The 19,800-nt window shown below is 46.6% G+C and overlaps 1 protein-coding gene across 1 annotated transcript in view; it reads right to left on the bottom strand.

The window, feature by feature from the left end:
* Positions 1-1,578: 1,578 nt before the first annotated feature.
* Positions 1,579-19,800, bottom strand: part of LOC146195957 (uncharacterized) — a 27,339-nt gene continuing 9,117 nt past the window's right edge. Inside the window, exon 2 of the mRNA XM_084596888.1 lies at positions 1,579-2,686. Coding sequence (XP_084453014.1) covers positions 1,579-2,686 — 1,108 coding nt within the window. The remainder of the gene's footprint in view (positions 2,687-19,800) is intronic.

Raw genomic sequence — 19,800 nt, 5'->3', positions numbered from 1 at the left:
GTTATTACAGTGATGTTCCTATTGTCAATGGGATCTTTCTCATGAACATGTTAAATGCTTAAGTTGTAAATTTGTAACCTCACATTGACTCCTCTCAGTGGCAAATGAAGCGCGAGTAAAATAATGGAATCATGAACAGGGCGAGATTTATTGGAGAAAAGCTATATCGTAGATATTTTGACTTCTCAGCCGCATTAACTTCTAAATACTAGTAATCCCAATTTGAATTGCTTACCTAAGCTCTTACAGGTTGGCGTTCTAGCGCTAGCGTTAGTTATTCCGTTCGTTTGTTTTTGTTGTTCTTTGACACTGATATGTACTTTGTTTGTTAGCAAGATTTTTTACCCTTTTAAAATCTCACCGCGTCTCGTTAGGAGACCTACGCTGAGGTCATTTTGTTATCACGAGGATTTCATGAAGACCGTGACGAATGAGCGGTGGTCGCTTTCCTACACTTAAAGATTTCATTGTCGTGAATCGTCCATGTAAGTAATCGTGAATTAATAAAGCCTGGCTTTCTATGCAGCACAGCTTCACTCATTTATGCCCTTAGTGAAATGCCTCAAGCCATGTGATTCTATCCATGTGCTTGCCGAAGCCCCAGAATGCGTTTACATGACGCGCGACGAAAGACTAGGCTAACGACGACGGAGGCAGAACGATGCTATGATAAGGTGGTTAAAGATGCCGTAACATTTCAGTTAACGTAAAACTTGACTGTAGAAATCCATGTCAAGTTGGCTCAACAGTTACGGTGTCCATTTTTCTGCCTTATCTGAGCATCGTTCTGCCTCCGTCGTCGTTGGCCTTGTTTTTCGTTTACAAGTAAAAAGACGATCAAATTCCCCGCCAAAATCACGTCCCTGTGACGTCACAAGCAACGTCACGTGTTTGTTGTGCCTCACAGTTCGCAGGGGGCGCTGGGAAACTAAAGCCTCGCTCAGAGTCGACACGCAGGCTTCTATGGGAGTTACGCTACCATTTGTTCTTCTACCATGGCAAGGCTTTTTTTTTTTTCGCCGGGAGGCCGGCCACAGAAGGGCGGCGTGGCAGCGTCCCAAGCCGGCGGGATGTACACGGACGACGGAGCGGAGTCCTGCGAGGCGAAGACGGAAGCGGCACCTTCAAGGAAGCCTTAGGAGTGTTAGCGTGAGTGCTGCCACGCGAGTAGCAATGTTTTTGTACCGTGATCAACGCTTTGGCCCTATTACTCGCCCATCGCGCCGCAGTGTGTTTTGTGTTGTCGCGGTGAAGCCCTGACTCTTGTTCCGTTTTATCCTCATAGTCCATTGTCGCGACCTTCGACGGCATGTTTCCAGCGCAGTTTTGACCAATGCTGTTTCTTTTCTATTTTATACTTTTCTGTTGATCCGGAATAAACCGGTGTTTTTAAGAAAGACTTGGTTTTCACTCGTCGGGCGAGACCATCGCTCGCGAACCCGTATTCTAGAAGGCGGCCGGAGCCTTCAGTACATAAATTTCTTTGGAACATTTTTATTGCAATGGCAGTTCTGAAACAGTCACAGTGCTCGCATTGCTTAGCATAAAAATGCTGCAGAGGTTTATGGCCCATCGCAATCATTTACACGTGACTTCTGGAAATATTTTGTGGCCAGCATTAACAAATAAAGAATGCAAAGGAAGTCGACTCCTACGGGACACTTGTTTCACGGCACAGGGTTTTACCCAATGGATTGAACAGCTTCTTGAATAGTATTGTACTCTATAGCGAACTACTCTTGTTCCTGGTAATAGATGTCTGTTATAGCCCTGCTCATACTCTTGAAGGCGCTCCTGATACCGCTCATCGTAAGGTGCCTGAAGTGTCACATCAGTCTCAGTGTCTTTTTCGGAACTACCGGCAGCAGCCGCTTTGACAGGGGATGTGCCGCCCTGCTGATGCTTGGCATGTTCACGCACAGCTAAAAGGAAGCCAACCACAAGGCCTATTGTGATGTTCAGTTCAGTGTTAACCTTTTCAATGCTCCATCCTCTTTGTTCGATTATGAAATCTCTGAGCACGGCCATGTTCCTCACTCGTTGAAAGTTTTTGCGAACATCGATAGTGATGGTCTTTATGGAGCCATCTTCCGAAGGGAATCTAGCCCGCTCCCTTTCCTCACTCACGTCCTGTACAACTTTCGCAGCGTAGCTAAACACCTTTTTGTTCTCTCTAAGCACAGCCTGGACATCGTGAATAAAGATTTCTTTGCGTTCCGTGTCATGGGTGAGGCAGAAGTCCAATAGCGAGGACATGTGGTGCACAGCACCAGGCAAGCAGGCTATGAACGCGGCACTGCTTTCGTCGCGGACATTTCTCACGTGAATATGCAGTTGCTCCAAAGACTTGTTTGTCTTGCACATATCTTCGAAGAAAAGAGGAGCGGGAGATTTCAGGCAGCAGCCGCTCATTTCAAGGGAGCGAATGGAAACGCTGTCGGCCAGACCTTTGAAGAGAAGAATGGATGTGATCTCGGAGCAAGAGTCGCCGAGTGACACGGAAAGATTTACAAGGGTTGTGCTCATGAATGTCAGCACGGCGAGACCTAGCACTCCCACATCCGGTATTTCATAATACCTCGATTCGATAGAGACTGACTTGAGCGGTTTCCGTGCAGCGTGGTACGGAAGTATCGCCAGCAGGTGGCCGAACTCCTTTAGCTGGTCCTGGCAATCCTCGTCAGCACTGAGAGGAATAACAAAGCTCACTTCTCTGAAAGTGATCTCGCGGCGAACCGCTGATAAAAGGCACAAAATTTCCTCAGGAAAGTGATGTTTGACAACTCTGAAAGGGGCCGTTGGGTTTTGCTCAAAGCGGGCTGCCTTATAAAGGAGCTTCGCACTGATGTTGTCTACTATGGCCTTTGTGACAGGTAAATGAAGCGTGGGCTCACATTCGGAGATCAAGCCGACGTTGAGCAGTTGGAGGTGTTTGTTTTGCTGAAGACCTTCCAATATGATAAGATCTCTGCAACCCAGGTTCTCACCCCTAAGGTGAAGCTTTCAGAAACGGTTGTTTGCGAGCACTTTTCGAGGTGGGGTCGGAGATAGCACAAGTGACACTTTTTCCGTTGCTTCTCAGTCCTCGAGTTAAGGTGCAGATTCCGTTCTTTGTGCACGTAGTGTTCACGAACTTTAGAACGTCCAGGGCTGCTTCTTCAACTAACAATAACACGCCCGTTTCAAACTCCGCAGCCTGCATGTCAAGAGAGATGACTAGGCGCCTCAGAACACCCTTCGTTCCGGTTATTTCCCTCAAAGCTAAAATTTCTATTTTGACTATCTTGTGAGTGACCCCAAGATCGGTGACGTGCTGGACTTCAGCAAGACGTTTGAAGAATGTCTCACATGGTGTCTCAACAGAGAAGCACAGTTTTTTTTAGTGAAGCGCGATTAAGCAGGTTCTCTATTTTTGCTTCTGTGTCTCCCGGTTGAGTAGGCGGTGGAGCAGAGATGACTTTCTCTTCCGCATGAGGCAGACAGGAGCCATTGTCCAGAATGTTGAAAAGGTATCTTGAAAAAAGAATGTATCAGTTTGAAAATACTGGTTAGACTTCAGTATACATAAGCACATGGTAAAGAAGTCAGCTAACCTTGATGAAATTATGTACTGATAAACGAGTTATCCTTGCGCAGCCGCGGAATTATTTCAGAAAGCATGAAAGAAAGGTGCCAATGCTTTTCACAATAAGTGCACTACTGCAACTATCTCGTGACGGTGGTAGTGTTAAAAACGTGATCCATAGTTTTGTATGCCGGCCACATCGTGATGCTCGAGGCGTCGGACTACAACAGTGCCCGGTGAACAATTTGGTGTTCATTTATGTGACTCTCTAGTGCTTGATCTGTGTTGTAAAGCATCTGTGTTATTGAATGCCTCTGTAGTTTATTTATTTATTTATTGAACCCTCAGGGCCGGAGGCATTAAAGAGGGGAGTGGTTACGAACTATAACATAGAAAAAATACAGAAACAAGAACAGTGAGTGTTACAAAATTTTTCTGCTATTCATGCAATGTTAGCTAAAGCGTTGCGGAAGTGTTGGTTATCAGTGATGTCAGTGATTTCAGCGGGAAGGTTGTTCCATTCGCGTGAAGTACGAGGCACGAAAGACTGAAATGCAGACACAGTGTTAAATGTTTCAATTCCAACCTTGTAGCGATGATCGGTGCGGTGTGATATGTAGTGGGGAGGAGAAATGAGCGCGTTTCGTAGAGCGGAATGATGGTACAGTTTATGAAAAAGACTGACGAATAATTTTTCGGCGGCATGCTAAAGGTTGTAAGGAGAGGAACGATTTCATGCTGGTTACGCTTGCACCACGGTTAAAGTTAGACAAAATAAAATGAGCGGCATTATTTTGGACCAATTCAAGTGAAGTAATTAATTTATCGTGATGGGGATCCCATATAGCAGCTGCATATTCCAGTTTAGAACGAATTAGTGTTCTGTAAAGCAATAATTTAAGAGATGACGGAGTTTTCATGAAGTTTCGGCGTACGTAGCCCAACATGCGGTTAGCGTTGTTAATAACGTACTCGATATGGTGTGACCAGGTGAGGTCTGCAGAAATGTGGACACCCAAGTATTTGTATGTAGTAACAGACTCTAGGAGTACGTTATTTAGGTAGTATCTGAAGGGGGTGTTAGTGTGTCGGGATACTCTCATAACTTTATATTTGCCAATGTTTAGGTCCATGCGCCAAGCGTTGCACCAAGAAGAAATGTTAGAAAGATCGCTCTGAAGAAGGTTAGCTTCGTCAGGGGATTTTATTTCACAAAAAACAACGCAATCGTCAGCGAACAGATGGATGTTAGATTGCACTTTGAAAGGAAGATCATTATGTAGATGAGAAACAAAAGCGGTCCAATAACTGAGCCTTGAGGCACTCCCGTATAAACATCACTGAAAGGTAAATTATAATTGTTAGCGCAAACAAACTGAGATCGGTTAAGAAGGAAGTATTCAATCCATTTAAGAATATTAGGATAAATGTTCAACTGATTTAGTTTAAAAAGTAATAAGCGGTGACATACCTTGTCGAATGCTTTAGAGAAATCAAGGAAAATGCAATCAGCCTGTGATGTTTTGTCTAAGATAACATGAAGTTTGTTAGTGAAGCAGGCAAGTTGCGTATCACATGAATATGATTTTCGGAAACCGTGTTGTGCGGGTGTGAAGAAGGAATTGGGCTCGAGAAAATTAACAAGGTGTGTGAATATTATGTGTTCCAGTAATTTGCAGCATGTGCTGGTAAGAGAGATGGGACGATAATTCGCAGGTGAGGTTCGACTGCCTGACTTGTGCAATGGAACAACCTTCCAGAGTTTCCATTGTATGGGCAATGTTGAGGTATCGAGTGATTGCTGAAAAATTCTGGTTAGTGTTTCAGAACAGCAGGGAAAGGTGTTTTTCAAAAACTTGGCATTAATACAGTCATAACCGGGAGATGAGTGAAATTTCAAATCGTTAATAAGTTTGGCAATACCTGATGTGTCGATGCGTATAGGAGGCATAGCTACATAACTGTATTGGTGAGTGGTAGGTAGATTCAAGTTTGAAGAATAAGAAAAAATTTCCGCAAAGGTTTCCTTAAGGATAGAAGCACATAAGTTGCTGGGAACGGAGTCCCCTGACTCATCTAACAAAGTCATAGAATCATCGGATGGTGGGTTAATAATGCGCCAGAATTTTTTAATGTTTGTTGATAGCATGGAAGGTAGAGTGGAAGAAATAAAATTTTGTTTTGCATCTTTTAGGGCTGTTACGTAGGCATTGGCCGCATCCTTATATGCCTCCAATGCACGTTGCTGATAGATAGTTTAGCAATGCGATAGCGGCGCTTTTTTCTATTAGATAAGCATTTGGTATGGACTGTGTACCAGGGGGCCTGCGAATTGGAAGTTATGGTTCGGGTAGGAATGTATTTGTCTGTTAGTTCGTGAATTCTTGTTGCGAACATATCCCAGTTGGCTTGAAGAGATCGATCACTGAAGTTAGTGAAGAAGACTTCCATAAATGCCGATAGTTCATTATTAATCGCATCGAAGTTAGCTCTGTTATAGTCATGTATGATCTTTTTCTTTTTGGTACCCTTGGGACTATTTGCTTTAATGACGAAGGTTAGCAAAGAGTGATCACTTAAACTGGGCAAGTAAGTAATGGCGGATGCAACGTCGGGGCATTTGGTTAAAATCAAATCCAAGGTATTAGCGGTATTAACAGATGTTCTTGTAGCTTGAGTAACTAATTGCGTAAGAGAAAAAAATTGAGCATAAATCTAGAAATTCACTGGCATCGGAAGAGAAGGGAAACAGAGAGGGTGGCTGGGAATTCCATTTTATGTTTGGAAAGTTGAAATCTCCAAGTAAAAGCAATGGAGCTGAAGGAAATCTGGAGCTTAGTATGTTAATTTCATCATGTAGGTCATTATTGAATGAGCGCTCAGCAGAAGGTGGACGATAACATACTCCGATTATAAATTTCTTATAGTCAAGAGTGACTGAAACCCAAACAGTTTACAAAACGCTATTAGTATGAACGCAAGATGATGGAATATTTTTCGATATTGCTAGGAGTACGCCCCCACCACGCCTGTTCGTTCGGTCACAACGATATATTGCAAACTGGTGAGCGTTAGGAAAGATTTCATTATCAGTGATCTGTGATGACAACCAAGTTTCAGTTAGTGCAATGATTTGTGCAGAACATGTGTCGATTGCCGAGGAAAGAGTTGTACGCTTACTTGAGATACTTCTGATGTTAGTGTACTGAACTGATACGCCAAATGATGATGTATGACCACTGCCCCTCACGCCCCCCTAGGATACAGTGTGCGGGGGTCAATCATAAGCGGATGTAACTCGATCGCCTCGTGGCGTGACTTCTTCGACCATGTCAGTAGCTCGGTTGTACAAGAATGATTTTTTGTTTAAAACTAATTTGTTGTAACGTAGACGAAACTTAGGTGACCCTGGTTGACTGTTGCCAAACTCGATAAGTTTTCTACGTGCCAACCGAGTGGAGGGCGAGAAATCTTCGCTTATTGTGACCTGGTGCTCCTGGAAGTCACTGCGATGCGACAGGATTAGTTCTCTGATTTTATAATTACTAAATTTTGCTATTATGGGTCTGTTTTTGTCAGGGGAAAGGGCACCTACACGGTGCGCACGCTGGATAGGGTTGTTGGGAAGTGGGTCAACGACTTTGCTTAGGAGGGTTGTGAGCGTGGTTTCTGTTTCTTCCCAGGTTTCTGCAGAATCAGGTAAGCCATGGAAAAGTAAATTATCCCATCGTGACCTGTCCTCAAACTCGTCCAGCCGCGACTGTAGCACTGAGTTACTGAGAAGTTAAGGTTTCAATCGGCTCCTGCATGCTTGCAAATTCGTGGCTATAATTGTCAAGGATCTTCGACTTTTCCTCTAACTCATTTAGGCGTTGCTGAACGTCAGTTATCTTTGTTTCGATAGTTTTTTGTCCAGCTTTAATAGATTTAACGTCAGACACCAGTTCGGCCTGCGTTTTCGAGCTCTGTAATGACCGCGTGTGTACGTCCTTCAGAAATCGAAAGAGAACAGACATTTGTTCAGCGGGGTTGTCGGGGAGGGATTCAATTTCTGAGAGGGATTCAGATTGGGTAGTAGGGCCAAGATTAGTTTCAATGTCGCCAGAGCGTAACAATAAAAGGGCACTAAAAAAGCATTCACACACTGTATCATATAGCACTTCGGGGCACGGGAAGAGCAATAAACATATGTCATCGTTTTTTCTGGCGTACAAAGAAAATGTACACACCTGCACCGGAGGAAAGCAGAACTTAGACGACATGATTCCTGCAGTGTTCCCGTGCCCACTCATGCCTAACGTTTGTTTTTCTGTGAACCTCTCGTCTGTGCAATTTTAGTGTTTGTGTACTCCTCTGTATCGGCTCTTGCTGTGTATAAAGTTTGTTTTGTTTGTTACTTCTGACTCCAACCCTTCCTCTGGCTTGAACCGGTGACAGCTGGGCACCAAACGGCCACCCCTTTCTGTCACTACAAGGTAGTTGCATTCCGGCTGAGCTTGCCACGCAGGTCGAGGACATCTCCTTTGCGACCATAACAGCTACCCCCACTCACTCTAAGGGTGTCTGGGAGTGTGCGCACCGTTAAGGGCGCATCGTTAATAATTCCTCTAATTATTAACGGCTGACAATTATTCTGGTGTCCGCGACGGGACGTTTGGTGCATCCAAGCTCAGAGGACGGAGAATGAGTTGGAAGAGTTTACGAAGAGGTCGTAAACTGTGTAGCAGCAGAGCGATAGCGAGAGGTTGTGCCGCGCGGAAGCGTTTAGGCGAGGTTCGCTAAGCAGACTTTAGGCTACACCCAAACGGTTCGCACTTCAGATATGAATCTGAAAGAGCTGATTGAGGCTGGCACCCAGTTGGGGTTTTCCGGTGCCGATCTGCGCAAATGGGTTAGCCAGAGAGAAAACGAGGAAAGAGAGAGAGCAGGAAAAGAACGAGATAGGGTTCGAAAGGAAGCCGAGGAAGAAAGAGAGCAGAAAAAGATCGAGAAAAGGCTCGAAAGGAAGCCGAGGAAGAAAGAGAGAGAGCAGAAAAAGAATGAGAGAGGGCCTGGTGAAAAGCCGAGGAAGAACGAGAGAGGGCTCGAAAGGAGCGAGAAGAGGAATTTCAGCGGGAAAAGGAATTACTTACTGTGAAACTTCAGCTCCAAAACTCAGGGAACAACAACGGTTTAGCTGAAGTGCATAGCCCCAGTGAAGGACATAGCAGCTAGCGGATCGACGCAAGTAAATTGATTCCGAAATACGACGACAGAAGAGACGATCTCGACGCGTTCCTCTTGCGCTTCGAAAGGATCGCCATAAATGCAAATTGGACAGCCAGTGAATGTGCTACCATCTTGAGCACTTGGCTTAGTGGCGAAGCATTAAGCGTATTGGAAGACTTCCTTCTGAGGATGCAGGCAGCTATAACAAGTTGAAGGCTGCATTACTTAAAATGTTTAGATTTACGACGGATGGGTTTTGTGAGAAGTTCAGGACTGGAAAACCTATGGACGGAGAAACTGCAACACAGTATGTTGCGCGATTGAGTCATTATTTTGACCGCTGGACTGAACTCTCAAAAAAATTAAATTAGAGTATGGCGCACTTCGAGAACTCCTAATTAAGGAACAATTCCTGGGCAGCTGTCACCCTGGTCTGTCGCTTTATTTAAAAGAAAGAAAAGCGCATACATTGGACGGAATGATGGATCTCGCAGCCCACTATTTTAGAGCCCAGGGAGGCGCAAATTTGAGCAAGATTGTACATTCTAAAACCCCTCGAAAGCCGGAATTCCGGCAGACACAACCTAGCATAAAGTCACCCCCGAGGTGCTGTCTCTGCGGACGACTAGGCCATTATGCACCTAACTGCCGCAAACTCGCAACCAACAATCCCTCCGCGTTTTGGAAATGTGAACAGAAGGGCCACAAAGCGATGTCGTGTCCCGACGCTGACAAGATAGCTCCGCAGGCGGCATGCGCGAGGGCTCTGTCAGAGTCGAAATGTCGCCTGGAGGAAGAAGATGCCGATGGCTTTCTTGAGTTGAAGAACGGCAATAAAGTCCGCGTGGTGCACGGCCCAGAGGAGGAGGAAGCAGATAAGGTTGTCAATCAAAAGAAGGGCAAGCAAATCCGGGTTGTGAACGCAGTTGTGCATGCGCAGTCTGGATCTGTGAGGGATCGGATGCCGGTTTCGAGAGGAAAGATAGGAAGAAAATCAGTTTCTGTGCTACGAGATATGCTAGCAAGGTGATGTTGAAAATCCTCCAAGGTAGGCTGCAGCAGTATGTGGATCGGGAGCTTCCGGACGTGCAAGCTGGGTTTCGCAAGGGCAGATGAACTAGAGACCAAATTGCCAACCTTCGCTGGATCATGGAAAAAGCAAGAGAGTTTCAGAAACCCATCTACTTCTGCTTTATTGATTATGCGAAAGCGTTTGACTGCGTAGATCACAGCAGATTGTGGCAAGCTCTCCAAGAGATGGGAGTTCCAATTCACCTCATCTGTCTCCTCAGGAACCTGTATGAAGGGCAAGAGGCCACAGTCAGAACTGGGCATGGTCTTACTGATTGGTTTCCGATCGAGAAAGGAGTGAGGCAAGGCTGCATACTGTCGCCCTGCCTATTTAACCTTATGCAGAGTGCATCATGAGGAAGGCCGGTCTGGACGAGTTTTCAGCTGGAGTGAAGATTGCTGGAAAACGTATCAACAACCTTATATATGCGGATGATACCACTTTAATGGCAGAAAATGAAGTGGAACTCAAGAGACTTCTGATGCGCGTACAAGAAGAGAGTGAGAAGTTTGGGCTTAAACTGAACATTAAAAAGACAAAGATCATGGCGTCTTGCCCTATCAAGTCCTGGAGCATCAATGGACAAGAAGTGGAAGCTGTGACAGATTTTCTGTTCTTGGGCTCTAAGATTACCTCGGAAGGAGACTGCAGCCATGAAATTAGGAGACGCCTGCTTCTGGGAAAGAAAGCAATGGTTAGCCTTGACCGCCTAGTAAAGAGCAGATACATTAGTCTGCCAACCAAGATCCGCATAACTCGTGCTATGGTCTTTCCAGTTTTGATATATGGATGCGAGAGTTGGACTGTGAAAAAGGCTGACCGCCGAAGAATTGACGCGTTTGAATTGTGGTGCTGGCGAAGACTCTTGAGAGTTCCTTGGACTGCCAGAAGGTCAAATCAGTCGATATTGTCGACCATAAACCATGACTGCTCATTGGAGGGTCAAATTCTTAAGTTAAAGCTCAGCTACTTTGGTCATTTGATGAGGAGAGAGGAGTCGCTGGAGAGATTTGATGTTGGGAAAGGTTGAGGGTCGCCGGAGAAGGGGTAGGCAGCGAACGCGATGGTTAGATGGCATCCTTGAGGCACTGCAGATGAAGTTATGTGATGTTAGGAAGATAGTGAGGGACCGGAAAGCGTGGCGTGATATGGTCCATAGGGTCACGAAGAGTCGGACACGACTGAACGACTGAACTGAACTGAACTGCTACGAGATACAGGTAGCAGTGCCGTAATCGTTAGACGAAGTTTGATTCAGGACAATGATCTGACTGGTGAGAAATGCCCTGTAAGGCTAATTGACGGCTCAATTCAGTTGCTACCTGAGGTAAAATTTGAAGAGCAAACGTAATATCATTCTGGAAAACTGATAGCATGGAACGCCCTATCTATGATATGGTGTTGGGCAATATCAAGGATGTAACATTTCCCGAGGATCCTGACAGAAGTTCCGCGCCTGTGCGCTGCAGTGAATCTAAAGAGAAAAAGGCAAGGCGAGGCAAGTAAGGCCCCGAGAAGCCGGAGGAAAAGCCCCGAGAAAAGAATAAAGAAAAGGAAACACCTCAGGAGGGAACTGAAAAGAAAGAGACGACACAGGAAATAAAGTCAGGAATGCCTAGGCCGTCGTTGATGCAGGTAGCCCATGTGGTTTTTCTGTTTATGGGGGCATTACTTAGAATATTTAACCTTCAGCGAAAGGAATATCGGTGCCTATGAAAGAGCACTACTACGGTGATTCTTTTTGTTGGTCTGTGCACGTTGACGCAGGTTCCCGTGTATCCGTCGGCGCTACTGGTTGTAGGGGCATTTATCGGCACACACTGGTTGTGTGATTTGCAAGGTGACTATCAGTCATGCCTTAAGAAATTCGCAGTAGCCCGATCTAGGAACATGGAAGCACTTCAAATGCGAGGGCCTAGAGTGAAGGCAGAATCCCTGGCGGACAGAGGCGTTTCACGCACTGATCGCAAGTTTGAATAACGCCCGGAAAAATGACTTAGGTTTGGACTGGAATCCACTTATGAGAAAACATGAAAACCTTGTATGTTATGTATATTGTACGCTGCCTCACGGTGCGTGTGGTATGAATCAAAGTGCAGTAACCTGTGCTTGAAACCTTTCATGATTGAAATTGTGTGACTCTGGTTGTAAGAGTGTGTCGCAGTGTTGGCGAGTAGCGGCCTATGTTGAATGTATCTGGAGTTAGTGTCATGTTTATAGTGGCATGTCACTTTGTTATGTGGTGGAAACTCAGTTGAGTTCTTGACGCTTACGTTGAACATCAATGTATGTGAGTGATGTGGACATTTGGCCGTGAAGTTTGTGAGCGCATGCATGTGCGCACGATGTTCGTGTGTATTGAGAATATTGTAGGACAATATTATTTAAGGGAGGAGCAGTGTCACGAAATCAGCGAACATTTTTACTAAGCCGGCGCGGCGCGAGGCCCGCTCGTCGCCGCATGGAAACTTCCACTATGTTCTAAAAAAACCTCCTTCTCCGCGCGAGAGAGCGCGTAGCTCTGTGCGCGTCGCCCTCTTTCTCATCACCCGACGATGACGGTGACTCACCAGTCTGGAATATGCAAGAGCTGTCCAGAAATTTCTACGGGTCCTAGCCAATGACGACGTGCGGCTCGACGGGAGAAAAAGGGAGCGCTCTAACCAGCGAAGCTAAGTGTGTGTACGCGCTAGCTTTGGCGCGTCTTAACAGACAGATGCTGCTCGCCCTATTTTTTGAGTCTGCGCCGCTTGTGTAGTCAGTCGGTGGTTGCGGCGTGTTCGCTAGTGCTTCGGCTGGACTCCCGGGGATCACCCGCTGCTGGCAACCCCACGGACCTGCGAGGGAGCGGCACTCGTTTTGTATGGCGGCCACATCGTGACTCTCGAGGCGTCGGACTGCAACAGTGCCCGGTGAACAATTTGGTGTTTGTTTATGTGACTCTCTCGTGTTTGATCTGTGTTGTAAAGCCTCTGTGTTATTGAATGCCTCTGTAGTTGCATGCTTAACGTTTGGTTTTCTGTGAACCTCTCGTCTGTGCAATTTTAGTGTTTGTGTATTCCTCTGTATCGTCTCTTGCTGTGTATAAAGTGTGTTTTGTTCGTTACTTCTGACTCCAACCCGTACTCTGGCTTGAACCAGCGAAAACTGGGCACCAAACGGCCACCCCCTTCTGTCACTACAAGGTCGTTGAATTCCGGCTGAGCTTGCCACGCAAGTCGAGGGCATCTTCTTTGCGACCGGAACAGCTTCTCCCACTCACTCTAAGGGTGTCTGGGAGTGTGCGCACCGTTAAGGGCGCATCGTTAATAATCCCTGTAAATAATTAACGGGTGAGAACTGGTAAGTAGCAATAGTCCTTGAATACCTTTTAAATAGCAGTGGTTTATTGTAGAATATAAATAAAAACAGAACAAAATTTAGTGGTGATTGTAGTAAATTGCCGTTTACCACCGAGCGGAAATGAGACCCAGAGATGGTAACGAATGGCGTTTTGATCGACATTCCGGCTATTGGTAGGGTTATAAAAATGGTACGAGTCGCACAACGTGGCATGTCTAGCTTGGGTGCTTGCTTTCTCGATGTTTGTAGGAAATTGCAGTGTATAAATAATCGAAGGTGCGTTTGTGTGTGTGTGTGTGAGAAAGAACTTTTATTGCCTAAAGAGTATGATCATTAAGGCATGTCTGCCTGGCGTGGCCCCCATGTGGGGGCGATGGTCTCGGCCCACGGGACAAGTGACAGCTGCGTCTCCTTGTCTGAATAAATTTTAACAAAAAATACTTGAATTTTTGTTAGAATTCATTCGTCTGTCGCGCTTTGTACCCTGAAGTAGGTGCAGTTGCGGCTTCTGCCGGGAAATTGCCACTCCACTTGATGATGTGTGCTGCCACGATATGACAGAAGTTGTCGCAGTTAAAGAACTGCATCAGGCAGCACGAGCATTTTGAGAACATATGTTGCCGCCCGGAAGTACTCAAGGGGATGTACTGGGAGACGGTGGTGGTAGAAACATTTCATTGTCATAAGGAACAAATAATGGGGCGAAGCCCCCTGCATGGCACTTGGGTGCTCCCTTACTGCATGGGAGACACCCTCATAAGGCAAAAGAAAGTCCTTGATGAGCAATCCTCCTCATAGCACTGGAAATGATCTTCCGTTGGTCTTGACTTGAGGTGCTCTTCATGAGAGACTCTGGACTCTGCTAAGTTCGGTGATGGGGGATGAGGAAAGGTGGGGCATGTAAAAAGGATATGTAGGAAGTGTCCTGGTTTGCCACAGAGTCTGCATGATGAGGAAAACTGGTCTGGGTATCTGGCATGCAGTAGTGTAGAGTATGGAGCAGTCCGAGTCTGCAAGCTTCGCCAGTGTACGTACGACCTGCGCTATGGTGAGAGAGGGGGCTGGGGGTGTATATTCCTTCGTTTGTCCCGGTAGTACGAGAGAATATCGCGGAAGGAGAGCAGGCGCTCCTCGGCCTGTAGAGGGGGCTCCATTACTCTAGCCCGGAAAGTAAGACCTCGGGCTAGGGAATTAACCTCCTCGTTGCCAGGGAGGCTAGCATCGTCCAGATGAGGGTTATGGGGTGCCGGGGATGCCAGAAGCGTAATATGTGAGCAGCGGTGCGTGATATATAGCCATTGGCATCATTTAGAATCGCAGATTTGGAGTCAGAGATAATTATTGTGGCAGATGTAGAGATGAGAGCAAGCGCAGTGGCTGCCTCCTCTGCCTCTGTGGTGAAATTGGTGATTATAGAGCTGGAAGTAAGCAGCTTTGCTTGATTGTCGGCTACAGCCAGGACCATACGGGAGCCTGACGTATATTCCGCTGCGTCCACGTAGACCACCTCTTGGTCGTCGCTATACTGCATGTGAAGGGCGTGAGCCCTGGCTATTCTGCGGCCCTGGTCTCGCTCAGGGTGCATGTTTTTAGGGATGGGAGGTATGATAAGGTTAGAGCGGAGGTCAGGAGAAAGGGGGGCACCGTCAATGGGGTGTGTAACTGGGCTAAGGTTTAAGTGGGTGAATAAAGTGCGGCCACCCGCCGAGTTGGACAGGCAGGATATTTGTGCCGTTAATATAGCCTCTCTAAGTTCCTCGAAAGTGTTGTGTGCACCACGTTTAAGGAGTCGGGCATTAGATGTGCTGGGGGAAGTCGTAGAGCCGTTTTCGTGCAACTTCGTAGGAGTGCAATCATCCGGTTTCTCTTCTTTTGTTTGAGGGGGGGGGTATGGGAGGGCATATGTGGCGCGGCTTATAACGTAAGCCTGGGTGAGGCGAATTGTGTTTCGCTCGTGTAAGCCTGCCCGGCGGTTGGCTATGCGGAGAATCAGTCGGGTGGTGTGCTGACATTGTGTATGGAGAGTCTTTATGACTTCTCCGTGTGCACCATGGGAGTGAAGAACTAGACCCAGTACACGGATTTTGGATACTAGTGGGATCGAATGGGTGTCTAGCTTGAGGGAAATAGGCGGACTGCCTGAATCGTATTGCTTGGGGCGGTAGAGAAAGAGTTCTGATTTTGAAGGGGAACAGGTTAGGCCACGTTTCCTTACATAGGTGTTGATGGTGTTTAGTGCCAATTGTAGGTGTTCCTCTATTTCGGCATCACTACCGCGGTTAGCCCAGACAGTGATGTCGTCGGCGTAGATGCTGAAATGAATGTCGGAGGTGTGTGCTAATTTTTAGGGTAGGGGAAGAAGTGCTGTGTTGAATAGTATAGGGGAGAGGACGGCGCCCTGGGGCCTACCTCGTGCACCTAGCATGATCTCCGGAAGGCAGTGGTCGCCAAAGGTAAGTGTGGCTGTGTGCTGGCTGAGGTAGTCTCAGACGTAATTATACAACCTGGCGCCGACTCCCAGGGTTGTAAGATTCTGAAGGATTACTGAATGTGCAACATTATCAAATGCTTTGGTCAGATCCACGCCTAGGATGGCGTTGGTGTCATAGGTTTGACAGTTGAGAATGTGATGTTTCAGCTGTAAGAAAACATCCTGTGTAGAAAGGCCAGGGCGAAATCCAAACATGCAGGTGGGCATGAGATTTTTGCCTTTTAGATATTGACAAATTCTGGTCTGGAGCACATGCTTCATTAGTTTCCCGACGGAAGAGGTGAGAGAAATTGGCCTAAGGTTTGAAATTAGCTGAGGTTTCCTAGGTTTCGGTATAAACACAACTTTGGCCTCTTTCCATTGCGGCGGGAGGGTTCCCCGTTGCCAGCACTCGTTAAAATATTCGCTAAGGGCGGCAATAGATTGGGAATCGATGTTCCGGAGTGCCTTATTATGTACTCCGCCTGGACCGGGGCTGAAGATGTGTTTAGCCTCTGAAGCTCAGCCTGCACCTCTGATACCGTGATGGGTTGGTCGAGGAAGTTGTTAGGGGGCCCTGAATAGTTGGGGTGTGTTATAGAAGGGTACTTGGGGAAGTAGTGATCTCGTAGTTCTTGGAGAAGTTCCAGTGGAGGTGTATCGCAAGTATGTATTAGTCTAGTGAGGTTGTCTCGTTGGGTAGCCCTAGACTTACTAGAGTCTATTAAGTGCCCAAAAAGGTTCCAAGTCTGAGATACACTCATATTTCCATCTAACTGGTTGCATAGCGATTCCCGATTCTGTCGTGAAAGAGTCGCTGCATGCGTCTCTATCTCTTTGTTAAGACAGGCTTGGCGGCGTCTAAGTGTCCGGTTCGAACGCTGCCGTTTACAGCGTCGTTCTAGGCCGCCTTTAGCCTTCCATAAATGTAGAAGGCGGGAGTCAACTGCGTCGCTTGGGCAGTCATCTGGCAGGCTTAGTGTTCCCGGAGACTGTGATGAGGTCCGATTGATTAGATTGGGTGAGACACTGATGAAGCGAGCCTGTTAGTTGAGCCGCCATGTATTATTACACAGGGGCAAACAGAGTGGTAACATTCGGCATGCCGATTACAAACACTACACTACCCTCCTTGGAGAAAGTTAAATGGATGTGCACACACTGTCACAGACCACTGTAGAAAGGTCTCTCACTGGCAAACAGTCACAAAGTCGGGTCTCAAAGTCAGACAGATGACGTGGAGGTTTTCTGTTTCTCTGTGGATAGCACCGTGTTGGAGAACTCTGGTGCAATGTAGGTGGTGTAGGTGGGTGCATTATAGGAGGTGCAGGCTGGTTCACTACAGGTGGTGGATATGTGATGTCATCGCGGTCGAGTGGTGTTGTGGCTGATGCTTGTTTGAGGCCAGATACATCCTTGAAAAAACTTGAGTTGCGCGTTATTACTCTTTTCCTCTCGATGCCTTGATTTGTGATTCATGAATTCCTACAATGATATAATGGTCTGGATCATAGTATGGAGTGAATTTGTCGCGTCTCTCTTGCTTGCACAGGACTCGTTGACCGATAGAAAAGCGATGTGGTTGAGTATGTCTTCGTGCGTCAGCACGATGTTTGTTGTATGCCCTTTTCTCGAGCGCGGTTGTTTTCAACCTTGTTAAGTCTTCATTGCGCGAAGGAGCTTCAGGGTAGCACGGCAGAAGATTCTTCATTGGTCTGCCAAACAGCAGTTCATATGGTGATCTTCCTGTTGTAAGGTGTTTGGAAGATCTGTATGACCTCAGAAAAGTGTCAAGCTCTACTTTAAAATCTGTGTTCTCAAGCTGACTTGTGAGAACATGCTTTTTCAATGTTCTCATGAACCGTTCAGCTTCATCATTAGCTTGAGACCACAAAGGTGTCGATGGTGTCGAAATCTTAACTGTTTCGAGAGTGCAGCAAACTCTCTGCTTTGAAATGGTGGTCCATTGCCAGTTTTTACCTGTGCAGGGATTCCGAACTGGCAAAACACTCGTCGCATCAAGGAAAGCACATTGTTCGCATTCGTGGAATGTGTGACTTGTACTACTGGGTATCGCGAGAAGTCATCTATTACCACCATAGCGTACCTTCCATCTGGGAACGGACAAGAAAAGTCAATCGAAACTTCCACGCAGGGACCATTGGGTGGTTCAGTGATGGCAAGTGGTTCTTGCTTTGCTTGGGGAACGACTGCTTGACATGGTAGGCAGCTTTTAATCAAAGTGTGTACTAGTTTGTCCATGCCTGGAAACTAAACTTTTTCTCTCAGCATTTGTTTTGTTTTGACAATCCCTTGATGATCGTTGTGGGCGAGCAGCACTGCTTGCGTGTGCAGGCTAGTGGGAAGAACTAGGCGCATTCCTCGAAGGACGATGTCCTCAGGTGTTGTTAGTTCAGTCTTTATGGAGGCAAATGGCTTCAGTTCAACTGAGACCCAGCTGCTAGGTGTGGGGTGCTGGATAGCACTGACAAGTAATTGTAGCTGCTGGTCTGCTTTAGTTTCTTCAGCAACGTCTTGAACTGAGAAGGCGTTTGGGATGGTGTGGCACTGGATGAAGTTAACGTACTCGTTGGGTACTTTGTCGATGCGTGCATTTATTTTCATCTCAGGAACCGGATGCCTGCAAAGGTAATCGGAAGGGTTGCTACTTCCTGCGGTGTGCTGTACATCAAACTTGTACTACTGAATGCGTAGAGCGAGGCGCTCAATGCGGGCAGATGGTGATGATCTTGGATTTCCCAGTATGCTCACTAAAGGCTTGTGATCAGTCAGCAAAATAAAGTGAATTCCACAAAGATAAAGGCGAAAGTGTTCCATTGCCCATACAGCTACGAGGATTTCACGTTCTATTTGGGAATAGCGACTTTCAACAGGTGTGAGCGTTCTACTTGCATAGGCTATCACTGCAATGTGTTCACTGACACGCTCTGTGAGGATAGCACTCAGTCCATGTGGACTTGCATCTGCTACCATTTATGTCGGCTTGGATGGGTCAAAGTAAGCAAGGGTGGTTGCATCAGACATGGCTTGCTTTAAGCTCTTAAAAGCATTCTGCTGTCGTTCTGTCCACTCCCATGCAAAGTTATTCAATGTCAGTTCACGTAATGGCTGTGTGAGGTCGGCTCGATTTCTCAGGAATCTGCCTGAATAGTTGATCATGCCTAGCAGGCTCTTTACTTCTTGCGGTGACTGGTGTGTTGATTTCTAGGAAGGCTGCTATCTTCTTGGGATCAGGACGAACGCTGTCAGCTGAGAAAATAAGTCCAAAGAAGTTCAATTCTCGTTAATGAAAGCGACACTTTTTTCCGTTGAGTGTCAGTCCAGCTTCTTGGAGTCGCTGCAGAACTGCTTTCAATGAAACGTCATGCCCCGTTTTTTTTTTGTACAAAAACAAGGATGTCGTCAATAACATTCAGGACATTGAGGATGCCATTGAGCACTTGACGGATGGTGTTTTGAAAGATTTCAGCCCCACTGCTGATGCCAAAGTTGAGACGTTTGTAGCGAAGCAAGCCAACGTGTGTCGAGAAAGTTGTGAGCTGCCTTGAAGAAGTGTCAAGTTTCAACTGGTGATATCCATTCTTCAGGTCAAGGTTGGAGAATACTGTTGCTCCATTTAAGGCAACAATGATGTCATCCACTGTCGGACACAAATGTCGTTCACGTTGAATGGCACTGTTCACAACACGCATGTCAATGCAGATGCGAATTTCATCAGGCTGATGTGGTTTGGGCACAGTAACCACAGGGGACACCCACGGTTCCTAGTTGGCGGTTGCTTTACTGGTTTCATCTTCTTTGGGTCTGGGCACGGAGAGATACTTTTGCAATGCGTCCATTGCTCAGTCAATTCCTTGATGTCCTTCGGAGTGCCACCTTCTGCTGGCGATATTGGCTTGGGGCTTTTCTTGAAGAGCGCGGAAACATTCTATAACGGTTACTTGGGGCAAAATATTGGCTGCTTTCGGCTCGTCGAACGTGGCTTAAAAGAATTTGGGGGGCTTTTCACCGGGGGCCTAACGGTAGGTGCGCGACTACAAGATAGCGTCGGCTCTTGCCGCACCTGGACTAGGAAAGCATGATGTCTCGGGAGGCGACTGACTGTCTACTTTGTCATGCCCC

The sequence above is a fragment of the Amblyomma maculatum genome, chromosome 3 (genome assembly GCF_055883805.1).
Source record: "Amblyomma maculatum isolate TAMU_Amacu chromosome 3, ASM5588380v1, whole genome shotgun sequence".
In the NCBI taxonomy this organism is placed as follows: domain Eukaryota; kingdom Metazoa; phylum Arthropoda; class Arachnida; order Ixodida; family Ixodidae; genus Amblyomma; species Amblyomma maculatum.
This window is presented reverse-complemented; position numbering and strand designations above follow the sequence as displayed.